Source organism: Platalea leucorodia, assembly GCF_965183815.1.
Source record: "Platalea leucorodia genome assembly, chromosome: 5".
NCBI lineage: Eukaryota > Metazoa > Chordata > Aves > Pelecaniformes > Threskiornithidae > Platalea > Platalea leucorodia.
The window spans coordinates 48,871,644-48,892,358 of record NC_138827.1 but is presented as its reverse complement, the minus strand read 5'-3'; the positions used below and the strand labels follow the sequence as shown (position 1 = coordinate 48,892,358).

The window sequence follows — 20,715 nt, the reverse complement described above, 5'->3', positions numbered from 1 at the left end:
TCTTGCCCCACGGAGGGCGTTTGCTGGGCGGCTCCTGTGCACTCCACGTCATTGGGAGCCGGTGGCCAGAGCTGGCCCCGTGCCCTCAGCCCCTTACCGGGGCATTGCTCAATGGCGGGCGCGGTACCGGGGGCGGGCAGGGGCCACGGCCCTGCCTCACCTCTGGGCTGTGGGGCCTGGGGAACCCCCGTTCCTGGGCGAGCTGGGGGGACGCGGCTGGGCTTGCCACGGGCCGGGCTGCTCCCCTGCTGCAGCACCCCCAGCCTTGCGGGGAGCCACTTGCACCACCGCGGCTGCCACCGCCGCTCCCCTCCTGCCTCGCTGTGCTGTGATGTGCGGGGCAGGGAAACTGAGGCACGGCCGCGGGGCGCGGGGGTGGGGACACGCTGCCCCCCGCTCCCCTCGGCTTCGTGGCTCTCCGGCCCGGGGGCAGAGGGGTCCTGCCGGGGCACCCCCTTGCTCTGCGGCTGCTGGGGGTCCGCCGCAGCCCTGGCCCCGCTCCCCTCCGCCTCCTCCCTCCCTCCGGGGGCGGGGGGGGGCCCGGGCGGGCTGGGGCGGGGAGGGGAAGGGAAGGAGGTGGGATTATGGAGACGGGACCCAATGAGCCCGAAAAACGTGCCCCGCTCGCAGCCCTTTTAGCTCGGCGGGCGGGCGGCAGCAGCCTCCCGGCGGCGTGCGGAGGGAGCCGGCATCCTCGTCCCGTCCCGTCCCGTCCCGTCCCGTCCCGTCCCCCGCCATGGCGCTGGGGAAGCTGCAGAAGGTGCTGATCAGCGACAGCCTGGACCCCTGCTGCCGGGAGATCCTGCAGGCCGGCGGCCTCCGGGTGCAGGAGAAGCCCGGCCTGAGCAAGGAGGAGCTGCTGCGGGAGATCCGGGTGAGCGCGGCGCGGGGGGCTGCACCCACGGGTGGGTGGGGGCGTGGGTGGGCGCAGCTGGGGTCCGGCTGTCCCGGCGGGCAGCGGACCCCCCTCGCCCGGCGGCCCCGGTCCCCGCCTCCCGTCTGATGCAAGAGTCCGGCCGGTTTCGCACGGCGGATCCCAGCCCGGGGCAGCGGCTCTCCCCAGCCCGCCGCCCCCCCCGGGAGCCCCCCGGGACCGCCAGCCCCGGCCCCGGTCCCACCTGCGGTCCCTGTCCCCCCCAGGACTGCGATGGGCTCATCGTCCGCTCGGCCACCAAAGTCACGGCCGAGGTGCTGGAGGCCGCGGAGAGGCTGCAGGTGGTGGGCAGAGCGGGCACCGGCGTGGACAACGTTGACGTGGATGCGGCCACCAGGAAGGGTGTCCTGGTCATGAAGTAAGAGCGGGAGCGTGGGGACACCCCTGCCTGTGCAGGATGACAGGGAGAGGAGACAGGGGAGGCTTCAGCAGGGCGCCCTCCCCCCCCACAGCACCACCCTCCGGGTCTCCATCCTCATGGGTGCAGACCCCCGTCAGCCCGGGGGTGACACACCAGTGACACCACTCTCCATCCCCAGCACACCCACTGGGAACAGCCTCAGCGCCGCCGAGCTCACCTGCGGGATGATCCTGTGCTTGGCCAGGTGAGCGCGGGGCAGGAGGGGGGGACAGACGTGCACCCCATGGCCCCCTGCCCCCGCACTGACCGCAGCCTCCCCTTTCAGGCAGATCCCGCAGGCAGCTGCCTCCATGAAGGAGGGCAAGTGGGACCGTAAGAAGGTAGGAGGCGGGTGCAGCGCCCCATGCAGCGGGTGCCCGTCTGGGGTGCGCTCGCTCACTCTCCGCTTTGCACCCTAGTACATGGGCATGGAGCTGAACGGGAAGACGCTGGGCGTGCTGGGGCTGGGGCGCATCGGCAGGGAGGTGGCCACCCGCATGCAGGCTTTTGGCATGAAGGTAAGGAGCCAGGGCAGGGAGGAGCAATGGGGAGCAATGGGGAGCATGGACACCCCTGGCCTGGCTGTGAGCACCGTGCCAGGCTGCAGGAGTGAGCGACCACTCTGCCTCAGACCATAGGCTATGACCCCATCATCACCCCCGAAGCCTCGGCCGCCTTCGGCGTGGAACAGCTGCCTCTGGAGCAGATCTGGCCCCGCTGCGACTTCATCACGGTGCACACACCGCTGCTGCCCTCCACCACGGGTACGGGGTGGGCACCGGCACAGGGGAGGTTTGGGGGGAGCCGGGGCAGCCCCCCACCGCTCATGATGCTCCCTCCCTCCGCAGGGCTCCTGAACGACAGCACCTTCGCCAAGTGCCGCCGTGGTGTGCAGGTGGTGAACTGCGCCCGCGGCGGCATCGTGGATGAGGGCGCGCTTCTGCGGGCACTGCAGTCAGGGCAGTGTGGCGGGGCCGCCCTCGACGTCTTCACACAGGTGAGCGGGGCCACAGGGACCCCCTGAGCTTGGCTTCGGCTCAGCATCACCTTAACTCTGCCCAAACTGGGCCAGGGCAGCCGGACAAACCCCATGGAGCCCTCCCCAGCTCCCCTCCTTACAAGGGAAAAGGGTGTAAATGTCCCCACAGGCTCCCAGGTGGGAGCCAGGGGCTGACGGCCAGACTGGGGCTGTGTCGGCAGGAGCCCCCAAAGGACCGTGACCTGGTGAACCACCCCAACGTCATCTGCTGCCCGCACCTGGGCGCCAGCACACGGGAGGCGCAGAGCCGCTGCGGCAAGGAGATCGCCATGCAGATCGTGGACATGGCCACGGGGAAGGGGCTGGCCGGCATAGTGAGTCCCCCCCGCTGGGCACCTGACCTCTGTGCCTCAGTCTCCCTGTCTGTAAAGCGGGTGTATTGGGAGTGACCCTGTGTGCTCACCGGCAAGTTCCCATCACGTGTCCTGTTCTTCATTGCAGGTCAATGGGCAGGCTCTCAGCAAAGCTTTCGCACCCCAGACCAAGCCCTGGATCGCCCTGGCCAGGGCCCTGGGCACAGTACTGCGCACGGTGGGCAAGCAAGCGCAGGGCAGCGTGCAGGTCTGCACCCTAGGTGAGCCGGGCACGCTGCGCCCCATGCCCGGGCACAGGGACCCCAATGGGCAGGCAGCACACAGGGGCGCGTGGGGACCCGCTGGGGTGGTCAGATGGGAGGAGGGATGGGTGTGCAGCCAGGTGGAGGGATGGACGGGAGGGTGGTTGGATGGTGGGGCGGGAGGATGGTAGGAGGACAGTGGTGTGGGGGTATGGATGGGTATACGGACGGGTGCATGGATGGGAGGGAGGATGGGTGTATGGGTGGGTGGCTGGAAGGACCAGCCTCAGGCTCGCTGCTCCAGCATGGGGTTGACCTCTCTGCTGCTGGCCCATCCACCCCCTGCCTCCTCCCTGCACCCCAGGAACACCCCTGCAGGAGGCCGGGAGCTACCTGACACCCGCCGTGGCCGCGGGCATGCTGGCTGGAGGAGCACAGAAGGAGGTGACCCTGGTGAACGCCCTGCTGCTGGCCCAGGAGGCTGGGCTGAAGGTGCGTGGACACCCAGCACTCCACACATCAGCCTGGTGCACCCAGATCCTGTCCTTCCCTGCCAAGCAGCATGAGCCCGGGGTCGCCCTGTGGGGCTGCTACTTCACCTCTCAGGCTGGGGTGGCCTCTGAGGGCATCCCTTCCCTGTGCCCTGCCATGTGCAGGACCTGGGTGCTGAGCGGCCACATCTCTCTGGCAGGTTGCGACCACTCACAGCAACGTGGCCCCCGAACCCGACAGCAGCACCGGCTTGCTGCAGGTGGCCCTGCAGGGCACCCCGCACCGGGCAACGGGGACAGTGCAGGGCAGCACCCCTGTGCTGCGGGAGCTCAATGGGGCCACCTTCAAGCAGCCGGCCCCACTGGCCGGCCCCATCCTCATCTACAGAGCCAAAGCCTCTGAGTCAAGCGCACTGCCCGCGCTCACTGGTGAGATCCCCGCGTCACCCCTGAGCAGGGGGGGCAGCCTGGGGGGACCCCGCATCTGTCCTGGAGCTGAGCTTCAGCTGCAGCAGGGAGGGGGCAGATGTTGCATGGAGAGACAGGGATGGCGGGGCTTGGGTTGGGGGCTTGGAGCAAAGGACTTGGGGTGGGGGAAAGAAATGGCATTGTGGACCTTTTGAGGAGTGTTGGGGTGGGCAGAGCCCTGCTGCCTGCCGGGTGCTGGGGCGGTGGGGCAGCCTGCAGCCCCTAACCCCTCTCCTCCTCTCCAGGGCTGCTGGGGAAGGTGGGGGTCCAGCTCCAGTCCTACCACAGCTCCGGTGTGGTGGCAGGGGAGCAGTGGAGCGTTGTGGGGCTCTCGGCCCCCCTGTCTGACCTTGGTGAGCTGAAGACACGCACCACGGAGGTCTTCCAGCTCCACCTGTAACCTCCGACCGCTGGCAAGGACTCTCCCCACAGCTGCAGCACCTGGACCCCCCCCCCCCCCCCCCCAGCCAGGGTAGCATTGCACCCGGCCACCCCCAGCCCCCGCACTGGGCTTGGGGTGGCCCTGTACTCAATAAAGGGTCCAGGAGGAGAGAGTGTGTGATGCCTTTTCTGTGCGGTCCCTTGTCCCTGACCCCAAAGCTCCTGCAGGCTCTGTCCCTCCTGCCCCCAGCCCTAGCCCCTCCTGCCCCCCCAGCCCAGCTGCTGTTTGCTCAAGGGTGCAAAGGTCTCCATGGCTGCTGCAGCCCCACTGAGGTCCCGTCCGGCCATGGTCCTCTGCCAGGGCATGGCCCAGAGAGCAGGCAGCGCTCCAAGGGGGGCTGAGCCCTCCCGTGAGCCCCCGTGTCGCCTGCCCCCTCCTTCCCCCTGCCCAGGTTTTCCCATGGGGATGTTTCAATTTGCTGGCATCATGGGGAAAATGGCATCTTACCAACCCCAAACAGGAGACCAGAGAGCTGGGGTTTACTTGGCTCCCCCAAAATGTCAGGGCATGCTCCTATCCTGGGGAAATGAGGGGTACTGAGGCATGTGTCCAATGGGGCAGGCAGCTGCGTTGGGTGCCCATGGGATAAATCCTGTAAGGGATGGCGGATCCAGCCCCACAGTGGTTGAGGGAAGGGCCCCAGGGTGGGAGGGGACCACTCACGACCAGGAGCCAGAGCCGGGCTGCTGCCCCCTCTCATCCGCGCATTTATTCCCCCGTGCCTCCCGGGTGTTCACAGAAAACGCTGCTGTCTCCACCAGCTCCAGGGCCTGAGGCGCTGCTGGCTGCTTCCTGGCCATCCAAGGTGAGGTTTCCCATGGAGGTCGGCCCCAGATTTGGGGGTGAGCAGGGATGCTGGTGGGGAGGAGAGCATCCCCCTCCCTGGGGCTCACTGTTCTGGACCCCCTAGATGGGCTTCCTTGCATATTCCCGGCGGTACTTGGCATCCACCCGTGTCAGGTACCAGGTGCCTGGGAAGAGATCCGCCTGGGAGCCGTGGGGAGCGTGGTCAGCTGCAGGGAGAGGGCGGTGATGCTCAGAGGGGCTGTGGGGCATCAGCAGGGAGGTCTCGCATCCCCCTGGCCCCACTCACCCAAGTGATGGGTCTCCTCCCGCTGCTTCATGATCTTGGCAAAGTCCTGTGGGGCTACACGCTTGCGGGCATCCAGGCGAGCTGGTAGGTCAGCCAGGCTGGAGACCAGCTTATCCAGGGGTGAACCTGGCGGTGGGGACCCCCCAGGTGAGACGGCACTGCCAGCGGCCCTGGCCCCGCAGCCCCACGCCGCCCTCCCCTCCCAGCCCCACTCTCCCATGGGGCTCACCCGGGGCTGCGTCCTGAGAGACACGGAGGGAGAACATGCTGGCGGCCAGCCCCGAGCCGTAGGAGAAGGCACCGATCCGGGAGCCGGCCAGGTCCCGCGCCGAGGATCTGCAGTGAGGGGTTAGTGGGGTTAGAGGGGATTGGGGGCTGCAGGGGGGGCTGCAGGGCTGTGGTGGCATCGTAAGGGGCTGCCTTCTGCCCCCTTCACTGGCAGTGGGGTCGTGGGACTTGGGGCCAGATTAAATGGCAACTTGTGGCCACATTGCCAAGGGTAGGTGGCCCCAGAGCAAGGGGGTGCCTGTGGCAGGGACTCAGGGCTGGGGAGCACCAGGGCTGCCCGAGGGGCAGTGGGATGAGGCTTTGCCCCCTCCCCAGTGCCTGGCCATTCCCACAGCTCCTTTGCTGCCAGTGGTGGCAGGGGACAGCCATTCTCCTGGGCTCAACAAGGGGGTTTTCATTCTCCTGGCGCTGACAGAAGGGCTTTATGCACCAGCCCAGCTCCAGCAAACTGGGATGAAAAAGCTGGCTGGGAGACAGCGCAGGGTGGGAGGTGAACATGCCGGGGGTTATGTGCAATGAAAGCATCGGGTCTCTGTTGCGGTGGAGAGGGATGAGTGCTGGCACCTGCCCCCTGAGCCAGCCAGGCCAAGGACTGCCCTCCAGAAAATGAACTCCCCCCCCCGCCCCGAGCCAGCTTTTGGGGGGACTCACTGTGCCAGGAGGGAGGCCAGGCAGCCATACATGGACGGTGTGTACATGTTGCCGTTGCGGGAGGAGAGGAGCAGGGAGGGCTTGGTCTTCTGGTTGAAGATCTCCTGGCTGGCCGCCTGGAATGCCTTCTCCACCTCCTTGCTGGCGTAGGTGTCCTCCAGCTTCACGCCACTGCCCGGAGAGAGGCCGGCTTGAACCCCGCACAGGCACGTCCCCAGCTGGGCTGGGGGATGGGGGACGCGGCGCACGGACCCACCGGAAGGGCTGCAGCCCCTTGTAGAGGCCGGCGGCCGTGTCGGGGTTGGGGGCAGCCAGGAAGTCGTTCAGCAGCAGCCGCCCCACCGACTTCTGCACCAGCTTGCAGAAGGGCGTGTGGAAGATGATGAACTTGAAGTCGTCGAGGGTGAAGGGCCGCTGGATGCCAGCTGGAAGGCAATATGGGGGCTGTCAGCATCTGGCGGGATGGCACGGGCACCCCAGGGGTGCTGCCACTTACCCTGCTGCCACTGGCTCTCCGCCTTCCGGCGGTACACGGCGTAGCAGCGGTCCAGCGCCCGCAGGTAGCACTGGATGGAGAGCTGTCCGTCCACCACCGGGTACTCGGAGGCCAGGTCTGGCTTGTAGAAGTCGTAGGCGTGCTCCATGTGGGTTCCCCGCAGGCCTGGGGGCACAGGGGGGGCTGGCTGTCGGGGAGTGCCGGCTGTCGGGGAGTGCCGGGGGGTCCCAGCTGGATAGCAAGCACCCAGGGGTGCTGCCTGCCATGCCAGCCCTGGCATCCACCAGCCTCCCTGGGTCACTCCGAGGTGCCCACAGGGATGTGGCCAGGTGGGATCCTGGGATACCCAGCACCGGGCAGCCACCAGGGCTGGCAGAGCTGGTGCTGCCAGAGCTGAGCAGCTCCATCGGGGGCTGGGACATGGATGTACGGCCCCCAAGGATGGCACCCATCAGCTCGTTGCCCCCAGTGTCTCATGGCACTGACCTCTCTCCAGCACCAACGGGGCGTTGGGTCCCACCAGCATGGCGATGGCACCGGCACCTCCCGTGGGCCGTGCGTTCCCTGTGGCATAGACGGCAATGTCCCCGCACACCACCACGGCGTAGCGACCTGGGAGAGGACAGGGGGGCCGGTGGGGCTGTCAGCGGGCGGAAGGCTCCATCCTGCAGCCCTCACACATCCCCATCCCCATGCTGCTGGGTGTGACAGCCAAGGCAAGTGAGAAATGGGGGTGATGGAGAGCCTGGAGGGGCAGCAGCTCCCTTTGAGGCTTGCCAGAGCATCTTTGGGTTTCAGGCCACCTCCTGCCTCCTTCCCCCACCCCACAGCACCCACCCCATGTCCAGCCCCCCCACCCCCACGGCACGGTCCCTGCCTGCACCCACCATCCCAGGCGCTGGACTCCACCCAGGCGGCCGCATTGAAGAGCGAGGCCGTGCCCCCGTAGCAGGCGTTGGTGGTGTCTATGCCCTCCACGTCAGTGTTGCCCGAGTCATGGAAGAGCTGCATGAGGACGGTCTTGACAGCCTTGGACTTGTCGATAACGGTCTCGGTGCCCACCTCCAGGCGGCCGATGGAGTCCCAGGAGAGGCGCCCGCGCTCCACCAGCCGCTGCACCACCGTCAGGCACAGGGAGTTGATGTCCTCATGGGCAGCGCAGAAGCCCATCTGCTGCTGGCCCAAGCCCCGCGTGTACTTGCCGGCCTCCACGCCATCGTACCGCTCCAGCTCCTCCTGCTCCACGTACTGGGCGGGGAAGTACACCTCCAGCGCCAGGATGCCCACGTCCTTGGGCCAGGCGCCCGTCCCAGCAGCGCTGGAGAGGCTGCGGGGCAGAGGAAGCGGTGACAGTCCCGTCCGTGGCAGCCCCGAGCCTCAAGGATATGCGGTGGCCCCAGGGAGATGCCACCAGCAAGCACCCCAGGCCGTGAGCACCCCAAATCCCTGCTGGTTCCCTGTGCCCGGTGGCACTGCGGGGAGGAGGGAGAGCATCCCCTTCCCCAGCAAAGTTTAAGAGCACTGCCAGCTGCCCCCCCCCCCCCCCCCCCCCCGGTTACGTCTCCACCCCAACCAATCCGTGTGGGTGCTCACCATGCCTTCTGCACAGCCATAGGGTGCTGGGCCCCCTGGGGTGCCCGCTCCGGCCCCGGTGGTGCCCGCCTCGCCCCCCAGCAGCGCGCGGCACGGCCGACCAAGCGCAGCATCTTCGCCCCGGCCGCTGCACAGAGAGGGATGGATGGCGGGACGGACAAATGGACAGCGGGATGGGCCTCGCGTGGTGCTTTTATAAACTGCGCGGGCGGCACAGCACAGCCCTCCCAGCCCTTATCAGCATGCCGGACCCCAGCGCTCAAAGGTCACTGAGCGCCAGCCAACGCAACAGGGACAGCAGAGCAAGTGCTGGCTTTGGAGGGGGAGGCTTGCAGGACGTCTCTGTCTTGTGCCCCAAAGCCTGGGGACACACTTGGCTGGAACCAGGGCCGAGCAGCAGAAAGGGCTCTCCTGCAGCCCTGGCTCCCTGTGCTGTGGGGTGGTGGCAGCTCTGGTGCCCACGGCTTGCCGGCACGGCTGTGGCTACCGTGCGGTGTGCGAGGTGCTGTGTGGCCTCCCTGACTGACCCCATGGTCCTGGGGAGGGAGCAGAGGGTGGCCAGGGGTTTGGTGCCAGCACCATCCTCTGCCCAGGATGCTGTACACCTCTGTCACATGCTGCAGCTCCGGGAGGGAAAAATCCCATGAGCTGGGTGGGGACAGAGCCATCTTCAAAACAGCAGAGCAAACAGCCACGTGATGCCTGTGGCAACACTGCGATGACACAAGAAGGGACCTTTGGTCCCGGTGCTGCTGTCAACATGGCCGCAGGGCAGCATCGCAGCTCCTGGACCCCTGTGGAGCCATTTGCACGTGGGGGGGACACCCATTCCCACACCTGCACACCCACGACAGCTCCCATCCCCACCCACATCTGTGCCCCAGCTCTCCTCCATGCCTGCACCCTGGGGACACTCCTGTCCCCCCACCTGCACCCCAGGGATATCCCATCTACCCACCCCTCCCATGTAGCACCAGAGGGCTGGGGATGAGCAAACACGAGCACCCAGCTGGGAGAGCTGGTGGCCCTGTGGCTTCTGGGGACTTACCCCCAAATGGCTCCGCTGGCACCAGCAGCACTGAAGCCCCCGGCAGCCGGGAAGCTCGGAGAGCTGTAGCAGCGCCTGCTGCTCCCTCGTCCAGATGCCCGCGGCTGGACCGTACCAGGGCTTTGCACCAGCAGCAAACTTACACAGCACTTGCATGCTTGTTTTTTTATAGATGTATTTTTAGGAGTTGAGGAGAGAAGAACAGAGGTGGCAAGGAAGGAGCATCACCGGCATGGGGTCCTCCATGAGGTCCCCCACGGGCCTGGGGGCCATGCTCAGTGTGAGGGGATGAACTTGCAGACATAGTGACGCTTCTGGGAGCAATCAGCACTGGACCACACAGTGAAGCCTGCCAGAGAGATGGGCCGGGGGTCAGCAGGGGCCACGGCGAGGACAGAGGTACCAGCTCTGCCCGCAGCAGTCCCCTGGGGGGGACTGGCCCTGGAGGGGGAGGAGGGCAGGCAGGTGTATGCCAGCCAAGACCGAGTGCTGGAGGTGGACACGGGGTCTGGGCACTCACCACTGGAGTAGGTCAGCATGCCGCAGGTCCCCCCATGGGCACTGTTCCCGGCCAGCCCACTGGTGACATTGTACTTGTCCCCACTCATCCACTGCCAAGCCTGGCTCTGTGCAGGCAGAAGAAGTCAGAGGCATGGCCCTGCTGCCCACCGGCCCCCCACCACCCCCTGCCACTCCCCTCCTCACCTCATGCCCGTAGTAGAGGCCGAGCCAGACGGACTGCACTCGCTGGTAGTAGGAGATGACCTTCTGCAGGGTGGCTGCCTCCTGGGGCTCCTCCACCCAGGCCAGGTGGGCGCTGGCGTGGCTGGCCTGGCACTGCCTCTGCGGGGAGAGCCGTCAGTGCCTGCGCACCCCCGGGAGATGGGGGGTCCCCAACCATGTGCGTACCCCAGCGGGCTTACCTCGGCCTCGTCCCAGGTCTGGAGCTCACGGAAGTACATGAAGCAGCTGAACTTGTAGTAGTACCAGCCCTTGGGGCAGTAGTCTATGAACCGGGCGCCTGTGGAGGGAGAGCCACAGGGAGGGATGGGGGACAACCGGCATCACCGGCTGGAGAGGAGCGTGGCTCCCTCCCGGCCCCGCCGCGAAAGCGGCTGCCCCCCGAGCCGTGGGACTCACCGGCCGGCCACAGCAGCCCTGCACAGCCCAGCAGCAGGAGGGCGAGTCTGGCCGCTGCCACCATCCTCCTTGCTCCTGGATGTGTCTCCTGCAAGAGCTCGGGGGGTCACACTAGGTCCCCTGGGGACAGGAGATGTTGCCTGCACCAGGAGGGTGCAAACCTGCCCTGCTATGGACTGAATCTGGCCCCTTTCAGCCAGCTGGAGGAGATGGCAGCCCTGGGGTCTGTGCCTCCCTCTCCCCTCCGTGGCACAGGTCACTGCCCCATGCCCGCACCCCATCCCCCCAAGCACGACTTGGGGGCCCCAGCCCACACTGACAGTGGGGAGTCCCGGCCCCACCAGCCCCAGCCTCAGCGGGAGGCATCTGGGTGAGCCAAGCTGCTCTGTGAGGACACGGGGAGAGCGCTGCCACGGGCACGGGCGGGGGGACCCCAGCCCTGCCCTGGCATCGGGCAGTAGCAGCAATGGCACAGGCAGAGCTGGGGCGGGTAGGGCTGCAGGGACTATGTGCACAGCATCGTTTTCACCCCCTGAGCTTGTAGCACTGCCAGACCCAGGCTGGGGAGGCAAATCGGCCACATCAGCACAGTTCCCCTTTATCTGGTCTAATCCCCGGCCGTTGGGGCTGATTTGCAGACTCAGCTCATCTTCCCCTCAAAGCAGCAGCAACAAAAGTCAACGTGGGGATGAATATTGCATCGTTGCAGCCAGCCCCATCCAGCAAGGGCAGTGCTCGTCTCCCCTGGGAGCTGCCGGGGCTGGGACTGGCTCCTGCTCGCCCACAAGCTGCCTCGGAGCATCCCGAAGCTGCAGCCACCCCATGAGGGTCCCCTTCATAGAATCATAGATTGCTTGGGATGGAAGGGACCTTTAAAAGTCATCTAGTCCATCCCCCTGCAATTGGCAGGGACATCTACAACTAGCTCAGGTTGCTCAGAGCCCCATCCAGCCTGGCCTTGAATATTTCCAAGGATGGGGCATCTACCACCTCTCTGGGCAACCTGTTCCAGTGTTTCACTACCCTTATTGTAAAAAATTTCTTCCTTGTATCTAGTCTCACCTGCTGTTCGGAGATCGGGAGGAATAGCGGCTTCCGTGGGTTGTCAGAGAGGAGAGGATCTGCCCTTTATAGCCTGGTGCTCACCAGCATCACTGTTTGCCCAGCGCAAGTGATTCCCACCATAAAAATCTCACTGACTCCCCTCCATCCCCCCCACTTTGCTGGAAAGCCGCCCAGATCTCCACTCTGTTTACATTTAATGTTTCTCCACAAAAAACCAGGAAGAACCTCTCCTAGTTGGTCAATAAACCCCCTGCAATTAGTGTTAATTACTAACACAGACACAGAGACAACCTTGTGGCAGAGAGCAGCCTGGCACCAGGCAGGGATGCCCACTGGCCAAACCCCTGCTGGCCCAGGGGCTGGCGGGGATGAGCCCCTGGGGAGGCTGCCCTGATCCCAGCCAGAGCATCCTTGCGGCAACGGTGGGTACCACCCCTCCCCAGGGATGGCACCGGGCCAGGCCCCACTCCCTGCCCGGCTCTGCCATGCGTCACCCACACACCGCCCTTGTTTGAACTGCCTGGGGATGTTTGTCAGCAGGATGCAGGATGCAGGGATGTCGGAACAGCCTGCAGGCGGGGGCTGGCGGGCACCATCAGATATCAGATAGTGGTGGGGGTGCCCAGCCCCCACACCCAGTGGTGGCGCAGGGCTTCGTCAGTTTGCGTCCCTCCAGGAGGAAGGGGCAGGTCCTGCAGCAGCAGTCCCCCACTGCCCCTGCCCCACGTGGGGAACACGCAGCCTGGCCCCAGGGAGGCTGCTGCTGGCACGGAGCTGCAGAGGGAGGCTGCCCCCAGCCCCAGCAGCCAGAGCCCTTTGGCACGGTCGGGCACAGCCTTCTCTGCCGTGGTCCTTCCTCCTCACCCTGGGGTGACCTCTTGCATCGGTGGGAGGTGGCTGAAGCTCATCTACCCTACTGCTTCCACCACGCTGCTCTGGAGCATGGCTTTGTTGGCTCCTAACATACCAAAGCAGCTCTGAAAGCAATTCCCGCTGCCTGTCCCATGGCCTCCTGCAAAGCTGCCAGCTCCTGCCCAGCACCCTGCCACTGCCAGATATGGCCAGTGCCCGGCTCTCCTTCCCCCAGTCCTCTCAAAGATCCTTGGAGGAGGCCGCTGGGAGCTACCCAGGAGGCAGGTACCTGCAGAGGATCCAGCCCCAGAGCCAAGCCCCTCATCTCCCAACACAGAGGGCTTGGAGCTGCCTGAAGCTGTTCCTCCCGGCTGTCAGGCTCGAGCCACGTCCTCCAGCCCTCAGTGATCTCCCATGGCTCCTTTGTGGCAGGCAGCATTTGCCAAAACGCGCAGCGAGTACTGCTACGCCCACAGGGAGCAGCTCCCCACCAGCGTGCAGGGGCAGGTCTGGCTTTCGCCCTGGGGAGGGAGGAGGATCAGACCCGTCTCCTTTGCCCACACAGCCAGCATACAGCCGCTGCTGCTCCCCGAGACCTCTCAAGGCTTGGCCAGCTTGCTAGGCACCCTCCAGGATCAAAGGGGTAAAGCCTTCTTGTGTCCAAACACAGCTGCTGCCTGCTATCATTTCTCCTGAAAGAAACCACCTTACAGAGGAGATCAGCTGCCCTCACTATTAGGGAAATTCTTCAAACACAGCACCCCCTCCCCAGAAGACAGAACTCCACCCTTGTTTTATGAAAAACCATGAAAACATTTCCCCAAAAGAGCCCGAGGCTACTCCATTACTCCTCAGTTAGAGAAGGGATACCCCAGCTCCTGGTCTGGTTGGTTCAATTAGGCTGATTTGGATGCAACACGACAAGTTTTCACAAGCCCCTCGTCGTCCTGGGCAGGGGAAGAGGCATGCGTCGTCCCCGAGGAGAGGCAGTTTCAAGTCTCAGCCTGAGCACCAGCAAACTCGACGCAGCTGCGCCAGAGCCACAGCATTGCTCGCTAAACTTTGGCACGGATGCGCAACCTGTGGGAGAACATGGATGAAAGCGTCCCGGAGGTTTGTACTTGCCAAGCTGGCTCTACTAGAAGATAAAGGAGCCGCACTGTTTGAATATTAAACCCTTAAAACGCCCCCAGCAGCTTTATCCCTGTGAGGCATCATAACTCAGCTACCGGCTCCATCCAAGTCTGCAGCAAGAGCTGGAAACCAGCCAGGTGAGCGCTGGCTGAGCCCAAGGCTCCGGTGGCACCTCCCTGCTCAAAATACAGGAACACAGCCATTGTCAATTTGCTCTCTAATTGTTCAAGTCAAACTCTTCAAGCCTGAAAACAGCATGGAGGAGCCCTGACTCCCTGTTTCAGAGGCTGGAGAATCACACATCTTCATGCATCAGCTGCCAAGCCAAAGCCCGGGAGGCAGCCTCAGCTGCAGGGACGAGGGTCCTCCTCCTGGCTGCAGGAACAGAAACAGCCCAGGGAAGCAAGCAGGACCTGAAAGGGCAAGTGAATCCACAGCTCCACTAACCACCGCCTGACCCACGCTTGCCCACAACCTTTCTAAAAGCCACACAAAAGCCCCAGCCCTTCTCCAGCTCCCAGGCAAGCGAGAGCTCTTATTCAAAGCATCTCAAAAAGGCCCCATCCCAGTCCCTCCCTGTCCTTCCCAGTATGCCCAGCTGCTTGGCTGCTGGTTACTGCCCCCTTCTCAGCTAACCAAGAGACCCAGAATCCTGCTACACACCCAAGCTCGGCTGCTTTCAGCTCCCAGGCACAACTCCCTTGGGTGGAGCTAAGCGCTGGGGTTCACGCGCTGCTGAGCCGCAGCATAGAGCACCCTTGCTCCCCGAAAACTCTCTCCTGACGTGGACTGTGGAGGTCCTAACAAGCCCTCCCCTGCCAGGGGTCTGAAGAGCTATCGACCACCGATGATTCGTTTATAATCCTGTCTTTACAACCCAGTGGCTGTGCTGTGATAACCGGGAGAACAAACGAAAACAGCAGCACACAGATGTCGGGCACATACTCTTTATTCTGGGGATAAAAATTGCTTATACATTTTGCAGCAACTATTTTCATAAAAGACATTTATAAAAAATGTAAAAATAAGCAAATATTTTCCATTATTAATACAGGAAAATGCTGCTGTGTGAATGGTTACTCTACAACTTATGAGATAAAATACCACCTTAAGGAGATATTATCTTTACAAGTAGTTAAAAAAAAAAGAAAGGCAGAGGGCCATCGTATTAACACGCCAGGCACGGAACTGGCTTCATTCCACAGAAAGCACTCATCTTATAAAAGGTAGCCACATATATAAAAAGGCACTTGGTTATTTGGGGCTAATGAGGAAAAGCCCTTTGTTTCTTTAGCATTGATGTAGCAACACTTCATTATTTGCAGTGAAACATGTACCTGGACAGACCTCCAGGAGTTTGCGGGCTCCTGCTCGGAGATCCGAGTCGATTGCAGCTAAACTTCACAGGACACACTGCGGCAAGCGTGCCGGGGAACGCTGTGTGCGTCGTAAAAAGCAGTAACTTCAGAATTCAAAACTTCAGCCCAAAACGACAGCCCCGGGAACCAGCTCCTCCTGAGGCCCTGCCTTCATGTACCATTGAGTTGAATCGAAAGAAAAAGCTTTTACTCTTGATTAGAATGGAAAGAAACATCGGAGAAAATACTGTACATGGTAGGATGCTGAATGGCCGCTGCTCGGAGGGGAGCAGCCTTCTCTGTCCTTTGGCGGCAGCCGACAGCCCCAGTCTCTTTGGAATGCACGTCTGCAGGGTTCCCCCGAAGAGGTAGGAGCAAACCATCCCTAGAAATGTTCACTTCGGCTGCTGACCGGTTCAGAGCCCTTCAGGGAAGCGTTACTCTTGCGGATAAAGCAGCAAGAGGGGCTGTTTGTCTAAGGTCAGCGACAGCTGGCTTCCATAACTCCAAAAATATCAGGGGGGCTGCAGTACGAATGGCACTACCGTCCCACAGGGCATGTGGGGCACTTCAGCTGGGAAATCTCAATACAGGCTGAAGCTGAGAGCAGAGGATAGCCCCAAACCTGTTAACCAAACTGCATTAGATAACAGTTTCTGAGCTATTTGGTCTGCCACTTAAGCCCAGCTCCTGGTTTCAGGCACGCTGCTGCTGCTGGAAGCCTGCTCAGGAGTCAGTGCTGCAGCCTCCTTGTTGGGAGGGGAAGACAAGGCAGCCCTGCCCCAGGGCTGGAGCAAAAGGGGCACCTTCAAAGGGCTGGACGCCGTTCCTGACGCAGAAGGACACATACTGCAAACACGTAACGACATCCTCCGCGCTTCTTGATAATACCATAAAGAGGCGGCATATGGTATCTGGAGGACAGGACACACAGCCACCCTTGGATGGAGGGGAGGGGAGTACTGTGCAAGAACGCTGGGAGCTTGTGTTATCAGGTTTTGAAACACTCGTGCTCATCCCAAGAGTTTCCCAAAAGGCCTGTATCGGTTGCAGGGCATCTCTTCCGGCATGGGAGCCCGTGAAGGTGGTCACGGACACACCTGGCAGGACGGGGGCACGGGGAGGGTAGTGTGTCAAAATGGTCACGCATGTCTCAGGGAAGACATACAACACGGAAGAGATGTGCCTACAGGCCACCGTGGGGGGAAGACCAGGTCAGACCAGCGTTTTCAGGAGGGGAGCGGGGGGCAAAAAAAAAAAAAAAAAAAAAGACCTAAGAGAAGACTATATATATAATCTCATAATACCCAGGGGGCAGGCAGTGAGAACGCTAAGGGGTGTTAGTGGGTTTGTAGAAGACAAAGGCTCTTGAAGAGGAAAGGGTGAAGCTGCGTGACAGAAGGTGTCACTTGACCTTCAGGTGTTTTGGGAAGTCCGGCTCGCTTGCTGAGCAAGAGCGGCTGCGGGAAGGAGAGGTCTAGGAATGTGGGTGCAGCTCTGAGCTGTGTCAAGACAAGGCAACTTGAACTCGAGGAGAACTAGTAGAAGGTGCTTCAGAGAGAGGTTATGTGGGTAACAAAAGGAGTAACAAAATAAGGATACAAAGCTGGTTTTGGCTAAATTTCTGGAGAAACGACCATGAGATGCATTAAGCTGAAGAGCTGTCTCCCCAAAGAAATGGTGGAACATATTTAAAAGCAGACTGGAGAATCCAGTGCAGACAGCAATCACACCCAAGGTGCACGGGAGTTGGGTTAGAAGTGACCCAGCTGGTCTTCTCCATCACCAGCTTCTACAGTTCTCTGTTTAGCATAAAAGCATACAGCGACCACAGTCCCCTTCCAAGGAAAGAACAGCCTGGGCTCATTAAGACTCTTGGATACTAAATTGGTTCTTCATTTCCATCCTGGAAGACCTTCATAAGTTCTGGAGTCCGCTTTAATCGGGCTTCACCTTGGCCAGCCTTCAGGCGTACACCTGCATGTTGTTCCGCTGCTGCTCTGTCATGTGAGCGGCCGCCGGCCCACGCTGGTTGTTACTGGGACTGGTTGCCACATCAGACCAGTCAGAGGCAGAGTGTGGGGAGGAGCTTGACCACTGGTCTGGCGATTCGGGCGACGGAGTCAGGTATGGGTGCTCCCCTTGTAAGTGCCGGTTGTGGCTAGGAGTCCGTTCTGTGGCCGAGGAGTAGCAGCTGTGCTGTGATGGAGGCGTGGGGTACTTCCCCATCGAGCTCTGGAACTGGTGGTAGGCCGGGAGGACCGTCTGAGCCACCTGCCCGTCCTGCTGAGGGATGGCAGCCATGGAGAACGAGGCGCTGGGCAGCTGAGCTAAATCTGGTATCTGGTACATGGAGCTAAGAGGACCAGCCATGTTCTGAGCGCAGTTTGACTGGGCCTGCTGTGGCAGTGCTTGCTGGTTTATGCCACCCTTGGGAACCAGCTGGAAAGTCATGATAGGGGGCAGAGACTCCCTGGACACTCCCATGTGCTTTGTATCTGCTTGAACCAAACCGCTCTGCTGAGAGACACTGGGGTGTGAATGCATCACCTGCGGCACCATGCCAAACATCTCGTTGTACTGGGACTCGTTCACCTCCATACGGTTCATCCACTCGGTGGAAACGTTGGCTGGCCGGAGCCTGCCAAGCCCACTGTTAGGAGGGGTGGTTCTGTGCTGCGAAAGCAGCTGGCTGACAGACGGGAGCACGGTGCTGGATCCACGTCCTAAGGGCTGCATCTCGTGGAGGTTGGAGAAGGACATCGTGTGCGCAGCCTGCACTGACGGAGCGGTCAGCAGTGAGCTGGGTGACGAGTGCAACACCCCTGGCGACGGCATCACAGGAGACGATGTTGGTTCGGATGCAAAAGCATGGGGCGATTCTAGGGAATCAACTGGTGACAGGGTCACTGAGCTCTCCGAAAACTGCCCTTTGCTCTCACTGAGGGACTTCTTCCTTCTCCTCTTTGCATCTTTGGTGAGGTTTGTGGGCATGATGCCTTTGGCATTCGGTTTTCGTGACTTCTTGCTTAACGAGGCGTGCTTCAGATTGAGGAAGGACCTATTCGGGCCACAGATGACCGGGGAGAGGGCAGAGTTCAGCATGGCACCGGGGTGCCCAGCGGGGCTGTGCGCCACGTTGTACTCATTGAGTAGCTGCACGATGTCGTGGTGCATCCGGTCCTGGGCCACATCTCGGGGCAGGCGGTCCATGTGGTCTGTGATGTCTCGATTGGCAAAATGGTCCAGCAAGATTTTTGCTGCTTCGAAACTGCCTTCCCGAGCGGCAAGGAAGAGTGGTGTCTCTTCCTGAAAACACAGAGAATAAGTATTTTAGCAGCTTCACTGTGGGGGGATTGACTTACAGCTAACATTCCCTTAACGGTGCGGCAACACCTGGAAGCACTGTTTAATGCAGTGTCACATTAATTGTCTCCAAGAACAACCCGCCCTGAGAGGTTCCCATTGAAAAAGGCAGATTACAGGAGATTATTTCATACACAGCAGTGGAGCACACAGGTTAAACTATCCCACCGGGAAGTGCACTATTCTGCCATGGGTCCTTGGAGGAACTGTGAAAGCATCTGGTGCCTTTCTCCCATTGTCCCCTATGAGGGAAAGGTACAAAGGACTACAACAGCCCAGTGAAGAACTGCAGCTTGTTGGTAGCTCTAAAATCCACTGAGCAATACATAATAATCCAAAAAGGAAACCCTAGGCAGAGGAAAGAAATCAAGGACTAAGACACAGCAAAAACTAACAGTAAAGCTACAGGAGGTCTGTACAGTGCAGACCATCTCTCAAACAGAGGGGCTTCTCCCTGATATCCAGCCTGCACTGAGATCCCTGCAAACATGACTGCTGCTGTGCTGCCAGATCTGGCTCTCTGTTAACCAGAATCTAGCTGTTTGACACCAGCAGCACTTCACCCCGGTGCTCTCACACACCACTGACTGCGTACTGCATTCCTTTTCTGCAAGAAAAGCAGGACAGCATTGATGCCTGGGACTTGGCCACACAAGGAAGAGAACTGCTCTCCCACATCAGAAATCCTACAGGACATCCAGCACCTGGGGAGAGTTCCAGTCACAGTCTGCGTTTGGAAGACCTGCAGTGAGCACCCAGTTTAGAAAATCTGAACTTAGGTCACTTCAAACAGCAAAGAGATGCTTTGTGTTAGGAAGGACAGCCATGTACCTTGTTATCCTGCATGTCTCTGTTGGCTCCATTTTTCAGCAGCACTAGTGTTGCTTCCACGTTGTTGACAGCAGCAGCCCAGTGAAGAGCAGATTTACCTGCAGGGAAACCCAACAACTTCAGTAACAAACCGAGGAGCTATTTTCTAAAGCACCAAGATGGACAGAGTACGCTGAGGGAAGAAAGCAACTGCACCGCAGCTTACAGCACGTGAACGTGTCCTGAAGTCACATTTACACTTTGGAAATCACCACCCTGTGACACACCCCTATGTTACCAAACTGCAATGGGACTTACAGCACTTGCTCTGGGATTTTTTAATTTTTTAAATAACCTATCCATAGAGTCATGTCTGCAGTCCAGAAAATCCCAGCATACATATCCAACCCCATATTTCTTCTGCTTCTTTTCCTGAACTGTCTAACCAAGCCACTGTGCAGCAGCCTGCAGTTTATTACTGCTGGGAGGACTTCCACAGGAGAGCCTAGCGTCTGATTTAGCTACCGAATTTATGAGCAGCCCACACTCCGGTAGAGCAGAAGCCCACCCCTCCTTGCTCACACCATGAGAGATGTTTACCCAGCCCAGTACATCGTGTTCACATTACCATGGTCATCTACGGCATTCACATCTGCCTGGCAATTAATTAGCTCGGCCACCATTCCTTCCACAGCCAGCCGTGCAGCCAGAATTAACGGGGTCGTTCCATCATTCATCCGAGCATCCAAGTCTGTCACTCTGTTACGGATCAAGATCTGGACAACAGGGGAAGACAGATGTTTTTTCAATACCACTACAGAGCAAAACCGAGGATTTGGCAGAAACTCAAGAGAAACTTTATAATGCTAAAGCAGCCTGAGCACTGAAATGCATGGACCCAGATAATAGCTGACGACAGAGGCAAACAGACCAAATAAATACATGCCAGATGATTTATGCATGCTGAGTTCTTCAAGCAATGAATACCTGAGGAAACTGGATGTAAAATACAGTTTCGCCTGGCCATCACACTGTGGAAGGCATGAGAGCAAGGCTGTGAGAAGAGAGCACAGCTTGGGCAGACTCATATAATTACAGAGCACAGCTACTCTAAAAGGGGTTCTTCAGCTGCTGTACCTGGAAGACACCCTGGGCATCAGCAGCTACAGCTGCATGCAGGGGAGTCCGTCCCATGTTGTCCCGTGCATTAGCATCCGCACCAGCATCCAGCAAACGTTTCGCAGCATCTGCTCTTGAATAACGGGCTGCTAAGTGCAGTGCCATCTCCCCAGTACGGTCTGTTTGGGCCTGCAGGTTGGCGCCTTGATAGATCAAGTCTGTTATTATATTTGCTGAGGAGTCTTCTGCATCCTCATCATCCTCGCTAATATCAGAGCTGCCCACACGCAGAGATGCCAACATAAGCGGAGTACATCCATCTACAACAGAAGAGATGTTATCATAGTAACCTGATGGTGACAGCAAAGGAAA

At 60.7% G+C, this 20,715-nt stretch overlaps 4 protein-coding genes across 4 annotated transcripts in view; 1 reads left to right on the top strand and 3 right to left on the bottom strand.

Moving 5' to 3' along the window:
- Positions 1 to 736: 736 nt before the first annotated feature.
- On the top strand, positions 737 to 4,288 carry PHGDH (phosphoglycerate dehydrogenase; the record flags this gene model as incomplete). Its single annotated transcript, XM_082314745.1, has 12 exons — positions 737 to 874; positions 1,141 to 1,292; positions 1,474 to 1,539; positions 1,621 to 1,675; positions 1,754 to 1,852; positions 1,966 to 2,098; positions 2,183 to 2,331; positions 2,535 to 2,687; positions 2,815 to 2,947; positions 3,294 to 3,421; positions 3,621 to 3,849; positions 4,134 to 4,288. The coding sequence occupies 12 exons, from the start codon at positions 737 to 739 to the stop codon at positions 4,286 to 4,288; spliced, it is 1,590 nt and encodes a 529-aa protein (XP_082170871.1).
- A 948-nt stretch (positions 4,289 to 5,236) lies between these two features.
- Positions 5,237 to 8,564, bottom strand: HMGCS2 (3-hydroxy-3-methylglutaryl-CoA synthase 2; the record flags this gene model as incomplete). The annotated part of the gene is made up of 9 exons (XM_082312254.1): positions 5,237 to 5,343; positions 5,424 to 5,549; positions 5,653 to 5,759; positions 6,363 to 6,533; positions 6,619 to 6,787; positions 6,859 to 7,023; positions 7,345 to 7,470; positions 7,746 to 8,185; positions 8,452 to 8,564. The coding sequence occupies 9 exons, from the start codon at positions 8,562 to 8,564 to the stop codon at positions 5,237 to 5,239; spliced, it is 1,524 nt and encodes a 507-aa protein (XP_082168380.1).
- A 1,210-nt stretch (positions 8,565 to 9,774) lies between these two features.
- On the bottom strand, positions 9,775 to 10,703 carry REG4 (regenerating family member 4; the record flags this gene model as incomplete). Its single annotated transcript, XM_082312142.1, has 5 exons — positions 9,775 to 9,848; positions 10,020 to 10,125; positions 10,205 to 10,342; positions 10,423 to 10,520; positions 10,640 to 10,703. The coding sequence occupies 5 exons, from the start codon at positions 10,701 to 10,703 to the stop codon at positions 9,775 to 9,777; spliced, it is 480 nt and encodes a 159-aa protein (XP_082168268.1).
- A 3,927-nt stretch (positions 10,704 to 14,630) lies between these two features.
- NOTCH2 (notch receptor 2) overlaps positions 14,631 to 20,715 on the bottom strand; it is an 89,176-nt gene continuing 83,091 nt past the window's right edge. Inside the window, exons 30-33 of the mRNA XM_082314592.1 lie at positions 20,362 to 20,663; positions 19,853 to 20,000; positions 19,246 to 19,343; positions 14,631 to 18,357 (exon numbers count right to left, since the gene is read on the bottom strand). Coding sequence (XP_082170718.1) covers positions 17,014 to 18,357; positions 19,246 to 19,343; positions 19,853 to 20,000; positions 20,362 to 20,663 — 1,892 coding nt within the window. The 3' untranslated portion in view covers positions 14,631 to 17,013. The remainder of the gene's footprint in view (positions 18,358 to 19,245; positions 19,344 to 19,852; positions 20,001 to 20,361; positions 20,664 to 20,715) is intronic.